This window comes from Raphanus sativus, unplaced genomic scaffold, assembly GCF_000801105.2.
Source record: "Raphanus sativus cultivar WK10039 unplaced genomic scaffold, ASM80110v3 Scaffold0388, whole genome shotgun sequence".
Taxonomy (NCBI): domain Eukaryota; kingdom Viridiplantae; phylum Streptophyta; class Magnoliopsida; order Brassicales; family Brassicaceae; genus Raphanus; species Raphanus sativus.
Genome location: NW_026615707.1, coordinates 11,100 through 25,817, shown reverse-complemented (window position 1 = coordinate 25,817; position 14,718 = coordinate 11,100). Strand labels below are relative to the sequence as shown.

General features: G+C 34.5%; 3 protein-coding genes across 3 annotated transcripts; 1 reads left to right on the top strand and 2 right to left on the bottom strand.

The window, feature by feature from the left end:
* The first annotated feature begins 869 nt into the window (after positions 1 to 869).
* LOC130502024 (NAD(P)H dehydrogenase (quinone) FQR1) lies at positions 870 to 2,148 on the top strand. Its single transcript, XM_056996842.1, has 3 exons — positions 870 to 1,027; positions 1,262 to 1,618; positions 1,723 to 2,148. The coding sequence occupies exons 1-3, from the start codon at positions 1,005 to 1,007 to the stop codon at positions 1,952 to 1,954; spliced, it is 612 nt and encodes a 203-aa protein (XP_056852822.1). The 5' UTR covers positions 870 to 1,004; the 3' UTR covers positions 1,955 to 2,148.
* A 955-nt stretch (positions 2,149 to 3,103) lies between these two features.
* LOC108847291 (small RNA degrading nuclease 2) lies at positions 3,104 to 4,905 on the bottom strand. Its single transcript, XM_018620497.2, has 5 exons — positions 4,751 to 4,905; positions 4,469 to 4,648; positions 4,022 to 4,381; positions 3,809 to 3,928; positions 3,104 to 3,721 (listed from the first exon to the last, which is right to left on the bottom strand). The coding sequence occupies exons 1-5, from the start codon at positions 4,781 to 4,783 to the stop codon at positions 3,392 to 3,394; spliced, it is 1,023 nt and encodes a 340-aa protein (XP_018475999.1). The 5' UTR covers positions 4,784 to 4,905; the 3' UTR covers positions 3,104 to 3,391.
* A 6,730-nt stretch (positions 4,906 to 11,635) lies between these two features.
* Positions 11,636 to 13,927, bottom strand: LOC108847288 (indole-3-acetic acid-amido synthetase GH3.6-like). The gene is made up of 3 exons (XM_018620494.2): positions 13,513 to 13,927; positions 12,445 to 13,373; positions 11,636 to 12,314 (listed from the first exon to the last, which is right to left on the bottom strand). The coding sequence occupies exons 1-3, from the start codon at positions 13,836 to 13,838 to the stop codon at positions 11,731 to 11,733; spliced, it is 1,839 nt and encodes a 612-aa protein (XP_018475996.1). The 5' UTR covers positions 13,839 to 13,927; the 3' UTR covers positions 11,636 to 11,730.
* Between the last annotated feature and the right edge of the window lie 791 nt (positions 13,928 to 14,718).

Sequence of the window (14,718 nt, the reverse complement as noted above, 5' to 3'; positions counted from 1 at the left end):
TTTATATCCGTGCATGAGCACGGGAAAATCACCTAGTTAATAGTAAATCTGTCATAATCAAGTAAATCTATGGTCAAAGGATAATAAATCAGTTAAAACCCAAAAAAATCTGTCTGAAATAGATAAATCGGTGGCCAAAGAAAAAGTAAATCTATTGAATTTTATATAAATCTGTCAAGTCAAAATTATGTAAGTTTGTGGTCAAATAAATTAAATCTAATTAAATCTGTAAGACTTTAATAAATCTGTGACCACATGTGATAAATTTATCAAAATAAATCTGTATAAATCTTATTAAGTCTATAGAGTTTAAGATAAGTCTGTCACGAAAGATAGTTTGACCACGTAATGCGTACACCACCCCTGTAATATCCGTCAAACTCAAAATTTGCCCCACTGTTTATTTCAGTTGTTAGCTACAATCAGCATAATAATATATATGAATAACATTGTAATTTTTTATGTTTCCAAATGTTTTGTGTAAAATTACCATAAATATAGTGAAAAAATATTTGTTTGTATATTTATAACTGTCCTGTTTATTTATCTATCACAATTTCATATGATATAACAATTAAACGAATAACAAATTGCAACATTCGATTAGTTATATCTAATTTTGCAAAAATCAATATGCAAACAAACATAATCTTAAATTTAAAATCTTTTTTTTTTTTGAAATTTTTTTCTCAACTAGTAGTTTTTAGAGTAAAAACTTGATGACTAAAAGTTAGCACTATTTGACAGAAGAAAAAAAACACAATAGTCTAATTGATTGGCTTAAGATCATTAATGGGGTTTAATATAAAAATTATAAAAACTACAGGGGTGAGATTTAATTTGACCAGAAACAGAGGGTGTTGAACCTGAAAGAAGTAAAAAGAAAGCAGGTCATCATGTTGTGCCCCTCTATAAATACGCTTTCTGCATTTTCGGAACGATGAACATCCAATCAAAAAAAAGCTTCAGAGATTCTTCTACTGCAGAGACAACTATATTTCGAGATGGCGACCAAAGTGTATATCGTGTATGCTTCCTCTGTCTTTAATTTGATTTCAGTTTTGCTTCTTCATTGTCGATTCGTCTTCCTCTAGGGTTGGCCGAATTTTATGTAATCTAGGTCAGAATCTTGGGTTCGATTGTTTTGATTCCATTTTTTGTTGTTTGATTTGGTCTTTCGATTCGATTTTGGATCTAAAAGTTGCTTGCTTGTTGGGGTTTGATCTGAAGTTGAGATTGATTGTTTTGTGTGTGTGTGCAGGTACTACTCAATGTACGGTCATGTTGAGAAATTGGCTGAAGAGATAAGGAAAGGAGCTGCTTCTGTTGAAGGTGTTGAAGCCAAACTCTGGCAGGTACCTGAGACACTCCCTGAAGAAGTACTCTCTAAGATGAGCGCACCACCGAAGAGTGAATCACCAATCATCACACCCAACGAGCTAACCGAAGCCGATGGCTTCCTCTTCGGATTCCCAACAAGGTTCGGCATGATGGCTGCTCAGTTCAAGGCCTTCTTGGACGCGACCGGTGGACTCTGGAGGACTCAGTCGCTCGCTGGCAAACCAGCTGGTATCTTCTACAGCACTGGCTCTCAAGGTGGTGGCCAAGAAACCACCGCGTAAGTTTGTTCTTTCTCACTCTCTCTCATCAAAAACAACAAAAAACCACTTCACTTCATCATTTTCTTGTCTATATCTTTAAAACACGTTTTTCGATTTGTAGATTGACGGCGATAACTCAGCTGGTTCACCACGGGATGGTGTTTGTGCCCATCGGTTACACGTTTGGTGCGGGGATGTTCGAGATGGAGAATGTGAAAGGAGGTAGCCCTTATGGAGCTGGAACATTTGCAGGAGATGGGTCGAGGCAGCCAACGGAGCTGGAGTTACAGCAAGCGTTTCACCAAGGCAAGTACATTGCAACCATCACCAAGAAGCTCAAGGGCTCTACTTAGAGCTTTTTGAAAAGAAAAAAAATACATATCAATAAGAAAAAAAAAAGAAAACAAGACTGGTTTGGTTCTGTTTTTTTTTTATAATAATAGATTCTTTCTCTCTTTTATGATTTTTTTTCGGGTTTAATTATGTATCAGTTACATGGTATTATTTCACAGCTTGTCTTTGTTTTACGTATACAGAGATGTAATGATTTGTGCTTGTCTTGTACTCCAAACAAAACTTTCAAAGCAATTATGTTATATGTTTGGTTCCTCATATTATTAGTTTTTTCTGTCAGATTAAGAAAAACTTTAAAAGTAATTGATCTTAGTGGTAGACCAAAATCTCAGTGACCTTATTTTAGATATGAAACTCACTATTGAAGGGTTAAATTTCTTGGAACAACAATATGAAAGACCTTATCCTTGAGGAATGAGAGTGTTCGTGCAAACTATCAATATGATCCATGTTAACTGGAACAACAAGAGTCAAGCTTTGTGGATGAAAGATTTCCCCTGGGAGCATAACGGCAAAGATCTACCTAAAGGATGCGAAGCTGATCCTTATTGACTGGTTCACTGTTTCTTGATTAATTCACCGTGCTTATGTCTATGCAAAATGTGGCTTTGAGACAGCATCAACTTTAGAGAATTGAAAGTATTGTGGGCCTGTGGCATTAGTTCACCGTTCTTAGAAAGCCCGCTTGCGTAGGAGTCCTGAGAATGGTTTTGAAATACTTCGGGCAGAGCTATTATGAACCATACATAATGGTAAGCAGCTTCCATTGGCTTTTGATCTTTGCTTAAACTTAAACAGAGATTCACTTTCCAAGATGTCAAATTCAGAGGATATGTAGAAAGTTATAAATCATATTAAGAACCACTTTGTCATAATGAATGTTAAACAAATATGATTTCCGCGCTTATTATTGAATGCTTTTGTTGATAACAAATCATACATTGCCATTGGATAACTACCATATAAAATATGTTAAACCATCAATCAACTACACTCGTATGATTTGGTAGCTTCCCTTTCTTTTCCGCCATTGAAAACTTCCACAACTATTGATATGACGTTGTTTACCGTCGACTATATAACCAATTTGATTACGGAATTAAATACAAATTATGACGAAAGAATGACGTCTATTACGAAAAAATATTAGCGAGGTCATGATACAACACAAAGATTGAAAGTGTTATATGTTTGTTGTTTGGATGTGTCACTGTATATAATATACAGGATACTACACACACATTATCTTTCACTGTCCAAACCTAAAAACACCCATGATGAAATTGTGATTATACTATTCTGATAAATAATTTTATACTTATGCTATTGTCCTGATGCAAACCAAAAAAAAAAATGGATCGAAATTGGATATAAAATAAAAAAATGAAATGCAGAACGCACCATCGAATGTCATAATATTTTGAAGAATTGACTCATCAGTTTTTCAACATGTCATCAGGTAGTGGAACAGAGGTGTCTGCTCCGTGCTCCAATATAGCAAGCACGAGTTTCATTGAAGCTACAGCTTCATCAACACATCTTCCGGGAGATTTCGGCATTTCGTATCCCAAAACAGACTTGCACAGATGATCCAAAGAGGGCCTTGGAAGCTTTCCGAGGACGATACCACATCCAGAGAAATCATACTTGAACAAAAGTGAGGTATCGATAACTCTTGCATGATCCATCTTTAAAGCTTTGAGATCCTTGTTCAGAAGGTGACCGACCATTATAGTTTCCGTAGGAAACAATTCCAGCAATTTTTCCTGAGTAAAAAAAAAAAGATACACTTAGATGATGATGATGACAGGCCAAAACAAAAAGCTGAAAAAAAGTCTACTACTTAGACCGACCTGTATATCCGACAAAGGAGTAGCGTTTGATAGATGAAGAGCAAAACAATCGAGTCCGGTAATACTAGTCCGGAAGTTAATAACTGGCTCATTTGGTTTGACAAGCACATCAAGAATCACCTAGAGTGTGTTGCATTTGATGAATTATTATTGGAAAGGATTCTCAAGAATAATAATAATAATTAAAAAAAAAGAAAAGAAAAGAAGAAAGACCTTGAGATTGCGGTCAACGGCAGCAACTCTTACAGCAGCTTCAGTGTTGTCTTGACAGAGAACCTTCTCGCAACAAAGGGCAATCATGTCGGTTATGGCAATACTTTTAGCATAAGGCATCCTTGAGCGGAAAGAGTAGGAAATTTCTGCTGCGAGATCGTTTAAAGGATCAACAATGGGGCTCCCTATGATTCCCGTAAGGACCCAGTCCTTGGACTTGTACGGGATCAAAAAGTCGAATGGGTACTCCTCATGTGTAAGCGTCTTTCTAACTAGTCTCTGCTCAGCTGTCTCTTTCGGGTGATTGCATGAGTAGCGGCGAACCAGTGGACGGCTGGGATTCATAAGCAAAGCCAATTTCTGTGAACAAACAAACAAAAAACAATAATCTTTAAGTTGGTCCCAAAAAAAAAAAGGGAGTAATTTTGAATAAAACAATTTTATTACCCTCGAATCGTCTGTCTTGATGATTGAAGTAAGGAATTGGATCAAGGTCTCGGCTTTTCGGTTACGGGGATCGTTAAAATAATCCCTTGTCGGGTCGCAAAATTTTAGAAATTCAAGCCATGTTCCGTGCTCCCCTGACAAACCCTTCTCTTGAGCTGCTATCACCAGCTCTACCAACTCCTACAACCACAATCAACCATGTTATTACATATATAGAGAGAAAGAGAGCAAAATCGACCATCTGATCCCCAAAAATATATATCTCTATTGTCGATCACTTACGTCTGTCTCCCTTGTGGCTATTATGTGCTCCATAACCTAAACCCGGAGAGAAAGATCTCCTGGATTGCTTGGGACCATCTTATCAAACCCAAGAGCCTTGGAGGATTAGGCTTCCGTGATATCCAGACTTTCAATCATGCACTGTTGGCAAAAGTTGCGTGGAGGATATTGACTAAACCGGGGAATCTGCTTGCACGTGTGCTCCTAGGAAAATACTGCCACAAGTCTTCTTTTCTTAACACTCCTACTCGTGCTGCTATCTCTCATGGATGGAGAGGAGTTCTAGCGGGCAGAGACCTTCTTCTCCAACATCTTGGGAAAGCCATTGGTGATGGTGAATCAACCAACCTCTGGTCTGACTCTTGGATACAACCAGAGACGGGGCTTAAACCCATTGGTCCGGTTTTCCTGCATAACAGAGATCTTGTTGTAGCAGATATTCTAACGCGTGAGACAAAAGAATGGAACGAGACAAAGATAGATGAGCTTTTACCGGAACTAAAATCACACATCCTGTCTCTTCGCCCTAGTATCTTGGGATCGCCTGATGCGTACGTCTGGCCTCTACAGAAATCGGGTGTATACACAGTGAAGTCGGGCTATTTCTCATCAATCCAATCAAGCGAGCAAGATACACAACCGGAGGGTGCACTGAACTGGAAGAAATCAATTTGGAACACACACCTCCTCCCGAAACTAAAGTTCTTCCTCTGGAAAGTGGCTTTGAACGCGCTACCGACAGGAGCCAATCTACAAATCAGAGGAGCAAACGTTAACACAAATTGCCTCAAATGCGGAGAACTGGAGACAATCTCTCATATTCTATTTCATTGTAAATTCGCAAACGAGGTATGGAAAGTCGGACCCTGGCAGGACACAATAGACACAGACATCAACACTACCTTCATAAAGATGCTTCAGGAATCGGATGGGAGAAAGCTGCTGCCTCCTTTCGGTGTGATAGGCAATGCCTTCCCCTGGTTCTGTTGGACCCTGTGGACCTCTAGGAACATCGCCATCTTCGAGAAAAAACATTTGACGCCTCAAGAGGTAGCAACAAAGGCGATTTTGGCTCAGAAGGAATGGGAACACGCCCAATTGACCAAACAGACACAACCACCACCAAATCCTCCCCCGAGGATCCTGACCCCTCCTACCGATCTTACTGTTTTTTGTAACACAGATGCAGCTTGGAGAGCGGATACAAAGAAAGCGGACCTGGGATGGATCTTCTCAAACCACAGGGGCCAGGAATTCCACAGATCATCTTCTACAAAATCCAATGTCTCATCTCCATGCATGGCTGAGGCGCTTGCGATTAGGGAAGCTTTGATCAACGCGTCGTCACAACACATCACCCATATCTGTCTCCGCACAGACTCACAAGTGCTCGCTAGAGCTATCACAGCGAACCGAGGACCGGCGGATCTCTATGGGATCTTCTCGGACATCGTCTCCCTGACCTCTCCTCCCTCCTCACCGTTTATCTCTGCTTCTGTTTTTTTCATCTCCAGAACCCTTAATGGGCCGGCGGACCTATTAGCAAAGTCAGCCTTGTTATCTTAATTTTGGGCCTGAGGCCTTGAAACTACTTTCTCTCTTTTGCTTTTAATGAATTTATCCAGTTGACCAAAAAAAAAAAAAACCTAAACCCGAGCAGCGCAATACCTAGAATAGAATATTATATTATTTAATAATAGTATTTTAAAATGACTTAGCTAATCTATATCTATAAGGTTAGGGCGTAGTTGGACCATTTTGGTAGGTTTTTAAGACATCATTGGACTCAATTTGAACACAATCAGTAGCCCATTTAGAAAACGTCTTTAACCTCAAAACATGTGTTGTTCCTTTCCCATCACGCAACCTCAAATCTCCATCAATATAACAATCTCAATCCTTTCACTAACACAATAAATGCAATTATAGTCACTTACTACAGGACATAAAACAATGGCAACACCTTTTTTTGTTTCTATACAAAGGTAACATTATCATGAACAACACAAACTTTCTCTTTTTCTTGAACACAAAGTTTAGTACCCAAACTAAGAGCATATGGTTTTCTAGATATAGATCTTTAGTGTTAAATCGAATAGCTACTCAGAGAAATACTACACATATGGCTCCTAAGATACGACTTAAATACTTAAAAAGATAAAAAGACCACCACAACAATTTAGTTACGAGGAAACCTTTTACAAAAAAAAAGTTTTAGTTACGCCTTCATTCAAATGGGAAACAAATAAGCAAACTTTAGAAATCAGCAAGAAACATAAACACACAAATATATATATATACGAGACACTAATATACGAAAAACCATAGGATAATAAAACATCAATATACGAAAAACGCCGGATAAGAATATTAGCGTTTACAACTGATCAATATTAGTATTAATTAACAGAGGAGCTGTTTCTAATGAATAAATAGTATATAAATTTCAAAGAGCACAAGACACAATGACAAACAAATTTGTACGTATTAGAAAGAGTTTTTCTTCCACTGTGTTTTATGTCGATTCTCCATTACCGATTTGGTTTTTCGAACCAATAAGTCTAATTATTTAATTTAGCAATTGTTTCTAAAATAGTATAGAAATATCGGCGAAACTGAAAAAAATTTACAATTCTCAAAAAAAGAACAATGGGAGAAATAGATTACTGAAATGATAATGAACATGACAATAGTTACACACCATCATCAAATAAATATACGCTTTTGTGTCATATTAAATGTCGTTTTAGGTTTTAAATTTTATTTCATTATAAGTGTTGTTTTATATTTTTAAGAAAATATTAAATGTTTTTCTAGTTTTTACCTTATTTTTAACTTATTAATTAATAAAATCAAACAAAAGAATGTATTAAACAGGGACAAAAATGAAAATTTAATTATTTTCTAAATTCGTGTGTAAAAATCTTAAACGATATTTATAGTGAAGCAAAAAGAATATAGAATATAGCCATGAACACTATAACATAGAAAACATAATATAAAGAGAGTAGGCTGAATGAATATATTATTACGTATACAGAAGGTATTTATACAAAGATACAAGTAGGGCTACATACTTAAGAGTATTTACATAGAGGTCCTTTGAGTATATACTATTTCCTTAACATAATAGTCAATAACCAAACTATTTTTTAAAAAAGGAAATTGCATATAATTCACTGAATAGCCAAAAGTTTGTGTCATCTAAAATTTTCTGTTCCGCTTACCAAATCACTGAAGTTCTTGTCTTCCTCTTTGGCGCCCAAGAAAACGATCTGGAAAAATATTAGGTAAACTAAAGAGTTTCACGATATAGTTCGTTTAGTTTGTGAGATCAAAATATTTGCAATAATTCTTTGTGAATGTTATCATTCTCCTCAAATATAGCTTTGTATATCTTCATGGATTTGTTAGTAGAGAGATGTCATAATCAATATATTCTAAACTATTAGTAAGCGTTTGGCTATAGTTTTATTTAAGAAATGGTTCAAGTACCAAATATAAAAGATAAACTGAAAAATAAACTCAACTTTATACAAATTCTTGCAAAAACTAGATACAATCTTAAGCTTAAACAATCATTTAGATAAGTTTCAAGATTTTAATTTTAAAACCTAATTTTTAATAACATATTAAGTGACAGCATATAAAATGCAGAAAATATATTTAAGACAGCAAAAAAAAAGAACACAACCAATAAAATACTAGAAAAGGGGATGTACTTGTATAGATTATGGCATCATATAAGAAATCATATTTTGTAAGAATTTTGTAGTACATTTCATTAAAAAAAGTTACAAAATAAAATGATAATTGTTTATGGCGATCTAGGATTATATTAGAACGCCATAAATTCTTTTCTAACGAGTGTATACCATTCATTTTGAATATCATAAAAGAATCTTATAATGTATCTAGTTTCTTTTTTTTTTCTTTAAATGTTTCTCCTTGAGTTTCTAACTAAAACATTTTAATAAACAGTGTCAGAAGCCATTGTGAATATTGTCTGTTTTTTCCGTGGCACAGAAATAAAATATTAAAATCTAATACAAACTACAATAATATTTCTTCCTTTCTACTTTTTTGCAAACTTCTGCCATTATGTTGGAGTTTTGAATAGTTTTCTTTACTCAAATGGAGTCTGTTACATGTGAAGGAGAAAAAAACAATATTAGGCCAGCTTTGTGGTCTCTGATGGCCACACAAGGAACAATTGTTCTCACAACTTGGCGAAATTTCATCATATTATTTATTGCTACTTACAAGATGGTATGTATATGCCTATAGTATATGTGCACTATGAAGATGCAATAATATTTTACCAATAAAAGATACAATAATAATATATATATATTTCATGAGTGCTGTGCTACTTCTGATGTTAATACTTGCTCAACTTATATAAGAATTTAGTCAAAAAGGTTATATAATAGTTTCAAGATGCAGGATATTATTATATTACATACACGACATAAAGGCTTTGATTGGTAACCTTGTGAAAACGCTACAAGTATTTCACCAATCGCCAAAAATTTGCGGAATGGAAAAAAATACGAAAACGCAAGTTCGCATCTTTGCTGACAAAAATATACAGAAAATTTTCATTAAATGGAAAAAATGATTTTTAGTAGATTATCATGGAAATATTTACAAAATTAACACTTTCATATTATTAAATTATATGTTAATAATAATTTAAAATATTAGTAAATAGCAATAGTTTTATAGTGATAAATAGTTATGTTGTAAACAAAATTATACTATAATTTTTTGTAATATTATAAAATGTCAATTTATTATTAAAACATATTGAAAGATAAACTAAATATTTATAATAAGAAATAAAGTATTTTTAATAAATTTAGTTATTTTCACATTTTGTTTTTTATTACAAAGTGAACACCATATAAATATTTTGATTAATTTAATATGTTTTCCATCATCGCAAAATTTAAAAAAATTCACAGTTTAATTATTTTTTTTACAGCTTTACTATTTTTCTGCGATTCCGCGATTACGCAATGGTTATCAATCGGAGCCAAAGTGTTAAATTTACATACATATTATTTATTTAATTAACTCAATAACATTCTTTAACGCCAAAAATAAACTATTTATTCGATCCTTGAATCCTTGAAATTTTTGATGATTCTTGTTCATCTCTCAAAGGCATATACTGGAAATGAAAAAACTATAGTTTACTAGAAACACATACAGTCAGAGTAAATTATCGTGGCTTTCTAATGATTTTTCTTTTGAAACATATGCGTATTTAGAAGTAATGCTCTCATATTATTATTTTATTTGTTATTCACCCTAGCAAATAAATTTCTAGAGAAAAAAATAAAAATGTATTTTTTTTTACATTAAATGACTGATCTATTACTCAAGCTTTTGAAAAAAATAAAAATGGATTAAGAGACATAAGTTGCCTATGTACATATGATTAGGAGCTAAGCATAGTTTTTTAAAAAACGGCAAAGCAATATTAATCAAATCTATCTTATTAAAGCTGAAGTACAAATTCGGTGTGTTTGGATACTTGGATAAGAGTATTAAAAAAAATTGGTGTGTTTGGAAACATGGATTGTAGTCTTTTAAAAAAAAATTTGTTTGGAAACAAAGATAGTAGTATTAAATAGAAAAAGTAATGGGCTTAAGTTATTAAGTCCATTATATTGTCAATATATATAAGAAAAATACAATACAAAGCCCAATTTGAAATACCAACTCAAATTATGGTTTTTATATTTCATATTAAATTTTTAAAATATAATATATGTAATTATTTATATGATGATACATATTAAATACTATTAATTATATGATTAATTATATGATGGTACATATAAAATACGATTAATTATATGATGAAATTATACGATATATAATAATGACTAAGGATGGGTTTTCAGACATCCATACGGGTTTGATTCTGATCAGTTTGCGTTTCGAGTTTTCGAGGTCAAAGATTTCAGTCCTATTAGGATGTTTCTAAATTTTTGTTTGAGTTTGATTCGGATCTTTACGGGTTTGGTTTGGGTTTGGATAACATATTTACATTATTTTTAAAGTTTTAAATCACTATATATTTAAAATTTCTCAAAATCTATAAATAAAGTAATATGTTACCTATAAATTTAAGTAACATATGCCAGAATACCTAAGCTTAACATATCAATTGGTTTGATTTAAAAATTTGGATACGAAATCAATAATTATTTTAAGTATTTTTGGTGATTTGAATATACTTTAACTATTTCAGATATTTGTTTTTGACTATTTATATATATTTTTAAGTATTTTAAACCAATTTAAAGGTATCATTCTTGATGTTTTATATACGTTAAATATAAAAATAATTAATATATAAATATATAAATCTATTTTTAGATAAATTCAGGTACACGAATACTTCGGTTCGGATCCGATTCGGTTCTCTAACTAACAGTTTTGAATAATTTGAATATTTAATCAATTTATGTTCAGGTTTGGTACTATATTTACTGATTGGTATCAGTTCTGTTCCTCGGATTCATTTTGCCAAACCCTTATAATTACATGAAAAACAAATATCATCATATTTTTTAAAATATACATCCGCGGAGGTGCAGAGATCAAAGTCTATAATCATTTATTTTAACAACAAGCCAAATAAATATGTTGATTGAAGAGCGAATAAAACAAAACTAGAAAAATATATAGTTTATTAGAGACACTCTATGTGTCGAAATTATTATAAAGAAAATTTTATTAAAATAAATAAATTCAATAATTACAAACAAATAATATATTTCATAAAAGTGAAAAATAATACCCGCGCTTTCGAAGCGCGGGTCAAAATCTAGTTTAAGATTGAAACTAAAACTAGATAGACAGACATAATGATTAATCACTTTTCTGGATATTCATCTGATTACAAAACAGCTCATAGTGGCCTCTATCTCATACATAGTCTCTTTTTCCTCAAAGGTATCACACTAGTTACTTCCCCATTGCTTGTGACCAGGGATCCATTTTGGACACTTGGGGCTGAAGTAAGTCATAACAACCCTAGAGTTTAAAAGCTCGATGATCGGTGCAAACTTCACACACCTAGGTGTCTTGTACTGATTGATCGATGCCCCTAGACTTATCGCATAATCCATGAGCTTATCAAAGGTCCCTGACTCGACTATCTTGATCTCCAACGGTCCAATGGACTTGTCACTGACCCTCCCTTGTCTATACACACTGTTAAGTGATTCCTCTATGGTTAAACAACAATCCTCCAAGACCGAGGGAGGAACCGGCATGTTACCGTTCAAGCAAAGCTCCCAGAACAAGACATAGTGGCCTGGGATAGATGATGTGTCTGCATAGCTAGTGTACTCGGAGAGTGAGGCATCGAACGGAACAAGGTGTGTTACCGCGTTTTTAACTGCGTTTTGAAGCTCGACCTCGTCGGTTTTGTCTGAATCAATGCTTAGAGCCACGTTCTTGCGGCATATGAAGCTGAACTGAGGTGCATTGTTCTTGAAACCAGCCACTCTTAGGACATCACCAACTCTGTATCTATACAATCCTGAAAATAAGATCACAAAACAACACAACTTTCAACATATTTTTCAGTCTTTTGTAACCAAATCTAAAGTAACATTTATTTTTTTTTGTTATAAAAATCAATATATTTAGATGAAATTTATTTTGTTTACCGGCATAAGTGGTGACTACAAGCTCATACTCCTGACCAAGCTTGACATCAACAAGATCAACAAGCTCTTGCTGTTCTTTCTCAGTGAGTGCCTTTGGAAGACTGATAGAACTAGTGACTCCATTGTTCCTATGAACCGGCAAGAACTCGAAATAGGCCATGGTTGGTATGAGAGTGTAAGAGACCTCGCTTGGTTTGCAAAGCGGCTTGAGATTTACACCAAAATAACACTCGGAAGAAGCGTACATCGTGCAAACAAGAGGCAAACCATTGCTGTAATAATCCAAAGTTGGAATGTATTGTGACATTGTACCAGTCACAATCACATCCACATACTTAGTGTTCGGCCAAAGCCTAGTGATGATCCCTTGCCAGGAGGTCTTCCTGCATTCGGTTTCGATGAAATCCGCAAGCTTTGGATCCGGTTTAAGAATCTCCTCGACCGCCTCGCGTACCGAAAGATCGGTTATCTCGGAGTTGAGGGTACCGGTTCTAATATCATGAGCTAGCTCAGGCCAGTGTTTCTCGAGAAACTTGATAGCTCTGATGAAACCAGAGGCGAAGACAGCGCCAACACGAAGTACCTCTTCGTGCTGGCATAAACCACAGAGCATCTGAGAGTACATACTCTGGTAAGAGTCAGGGCAAAGGATGGTTTGGTTTGGGCTTGTGTAGTTGGTGTAAGGGTCATAGGGTCTGTTTTTGAAGTGGGAAGATTTGTAGTAACTGGTTAAGACAGGGCGAGCAGGGAGACCACCCGGTGTCTTGGATTCGGATTTGATGAACAGAAAGTACATTCCTTTGCCTTTGTCAAGACCAGGAACAAACTGGCTCATCACAGGCATCAAGAGACTGTAGAGAAGCGATCTTCTATCTAGCTCCTCTTCGATTGTTGGCATCAGTTTCCTCTCTCCTCCAGATGTTCCAGAACTGTTTGGAAGTGATGAAAAATAAATAAAGGTTCGAATCTTAAATCTCAGCCAAAGTGATGAAACAAACAGAGCAAAAAACAGAGCAAGAAACAGAGCAAAAACAGAGCAAGAAACAGAGCAGCAGTGGACAAACAAACCTGGTGAGGAACTCAGAGATGGGGCTAGAACAGAGGATATGGGACTTGTCTCCATTAGCGATTCTGTTGATATCAGGCTGAATATCTTCGTAGGTTACGACAGGCATGACGTGTTTGAAAGTCTCGCGGTCGGTTCGTCCTTGGAGCCCGTGTCGTTCGAGGTACTCAACGTCAGCATTGCGTGAAAGGATCTCCTCAAGAACCCGTCTCTGGACAGCGTCAGCGTTTGAGGTCACTTCCTCAATGAATTGGAGTTTGTTTCGGTTCTTCTCTTCGAGAGTATGATCAGAAACCTCCAAAACTGAAAGCTTTGGTGCCTCAGGCATCGTTTAAGTTTTGTCTTTGTTGTGGTTTCAAGGAGAGAGATGGAAAGAAAAGAGAAAATGGTGAATAAGCTTGGTCTGGTATTAAAGCTTTAAGGGTGTGAGGAAGAATGCAAGAGACAGGTTTCATATATATAGAGGGAAGGAGGAAGATGGTGAAGACGTTGTCGAAGGGTATAAATGTAAAATATCAATATGTTATATCCAGGATTTAAGTGAACGGCTTACTATTCGTGTTTAATTTGATCTAAATTATTATATTTAGTTTCATTAGAAGAAAAAAGTAATGATAATCTTCTTATTTTTCGTAATGGTCAATACCCACAATAATCGATTGAGTAATATTTTTAGGACATTCAAACTTATATAATACTCTCTAATTGGCCTACTTTTTTCACCTTATAAAATACATTACATATTGGTCAAGTTTTTTTTTACCCGACATTGAATTTAGATAGTTCTCTTAAATATGGATGACTCATATGCAATTGGAACTTGGAATAATGTTTTAGTTTTGTCATGGCTAGATTGAAACTCAATCAGATGTATATTATTCACAATAATCATGTGTTTAGTTAGTGTTTTGTGTTTACTTATTTGCTATTGTGATACATATATATACATTTATAAAAAATGATAACAAATGAAATTTGTGACAAAAATGTTTTGATTAAATTCGATTTGGTTTACATTTTGTTTGGTTTGGTTTAGTTTCAGTTTTAAAAAAAACTCTGAAAAGGATATATTCCCAAAATTGAATATATCTCATATTTTTAAGCATACGTGAAACTAAAATATTAAGTTCTTTTTTTTTTTAAACAAACTTCCTTTTATTTCTTTTCCTTCCCCTCCCCACAATATTAAGTTCTTATTATCTTTCGAT

Excerpts from the sequence above, each read along its gene's own strand:
- LOC130502024 (XM_056996842.1), top strand. The coding sequence starts at position 1,005 with ATGGCGACCAAAGTGTATATCGT. Across the intron at positions 1,028-1,261 it reads GCGACCAAAGTGTATATCGT|GTACTACTCAATGTACGGTC; the intron begins GTATGCTTCCTC and ends GTGTGTGTGCAG. Across the intron at positions 1,619-1,722 it reads GGTGGCCAAGAAACCACCGC|ATTGACGGCGATAACTCAGC; the intron begins GTAAGTTTGTTC and ends TTCGATTTGTAG.
- LOC108847291 (XM_018620497.2), bottom strand. The coding sequence starts at position 4,783 with ATGGAGCACATAATAGCCACAAGGGAGACAGAC. Across the intron at positions 4,649-4,750 it reads TAGCCACAAGGGAGACAGAC|GAGTTGGTAGAGCTGGTGAT; the intron begins GTAAGTGATCGA and ends TTGTGGTTGTAG. Across the intron at positions 4,382-4,468 it reads TCAAGACAGACGATTCGAGG|AAATTGGCTTTGCTTATGAA; the intron begins GTAATAAAATTG and ends GTTTGTTCACAG.
- LOC108847288 (XM_018620494.2), bottom strand. The coding sequence starts at position 13,838 with ATGCCTGAGGCACCAAAGCTTTCAGTTTTGGAGGTTTCTGATCATACT. Across the intron at positions 13,374-13,512 it reads ATCTCTGAGTTCCTCACCAG|TTCTGGAACATCTGGAGGAG; the intron begins GTTTGTTTGTCC and ends ACTTCCAAACAG. Across the intron at positions 12,315-12,444 it reads TGTAGTCACCACTTATGCCG|GATTGTATAGATACAGAGTT; the intron begins GTAAACAAAATA and ends TCTTATTTTCAG.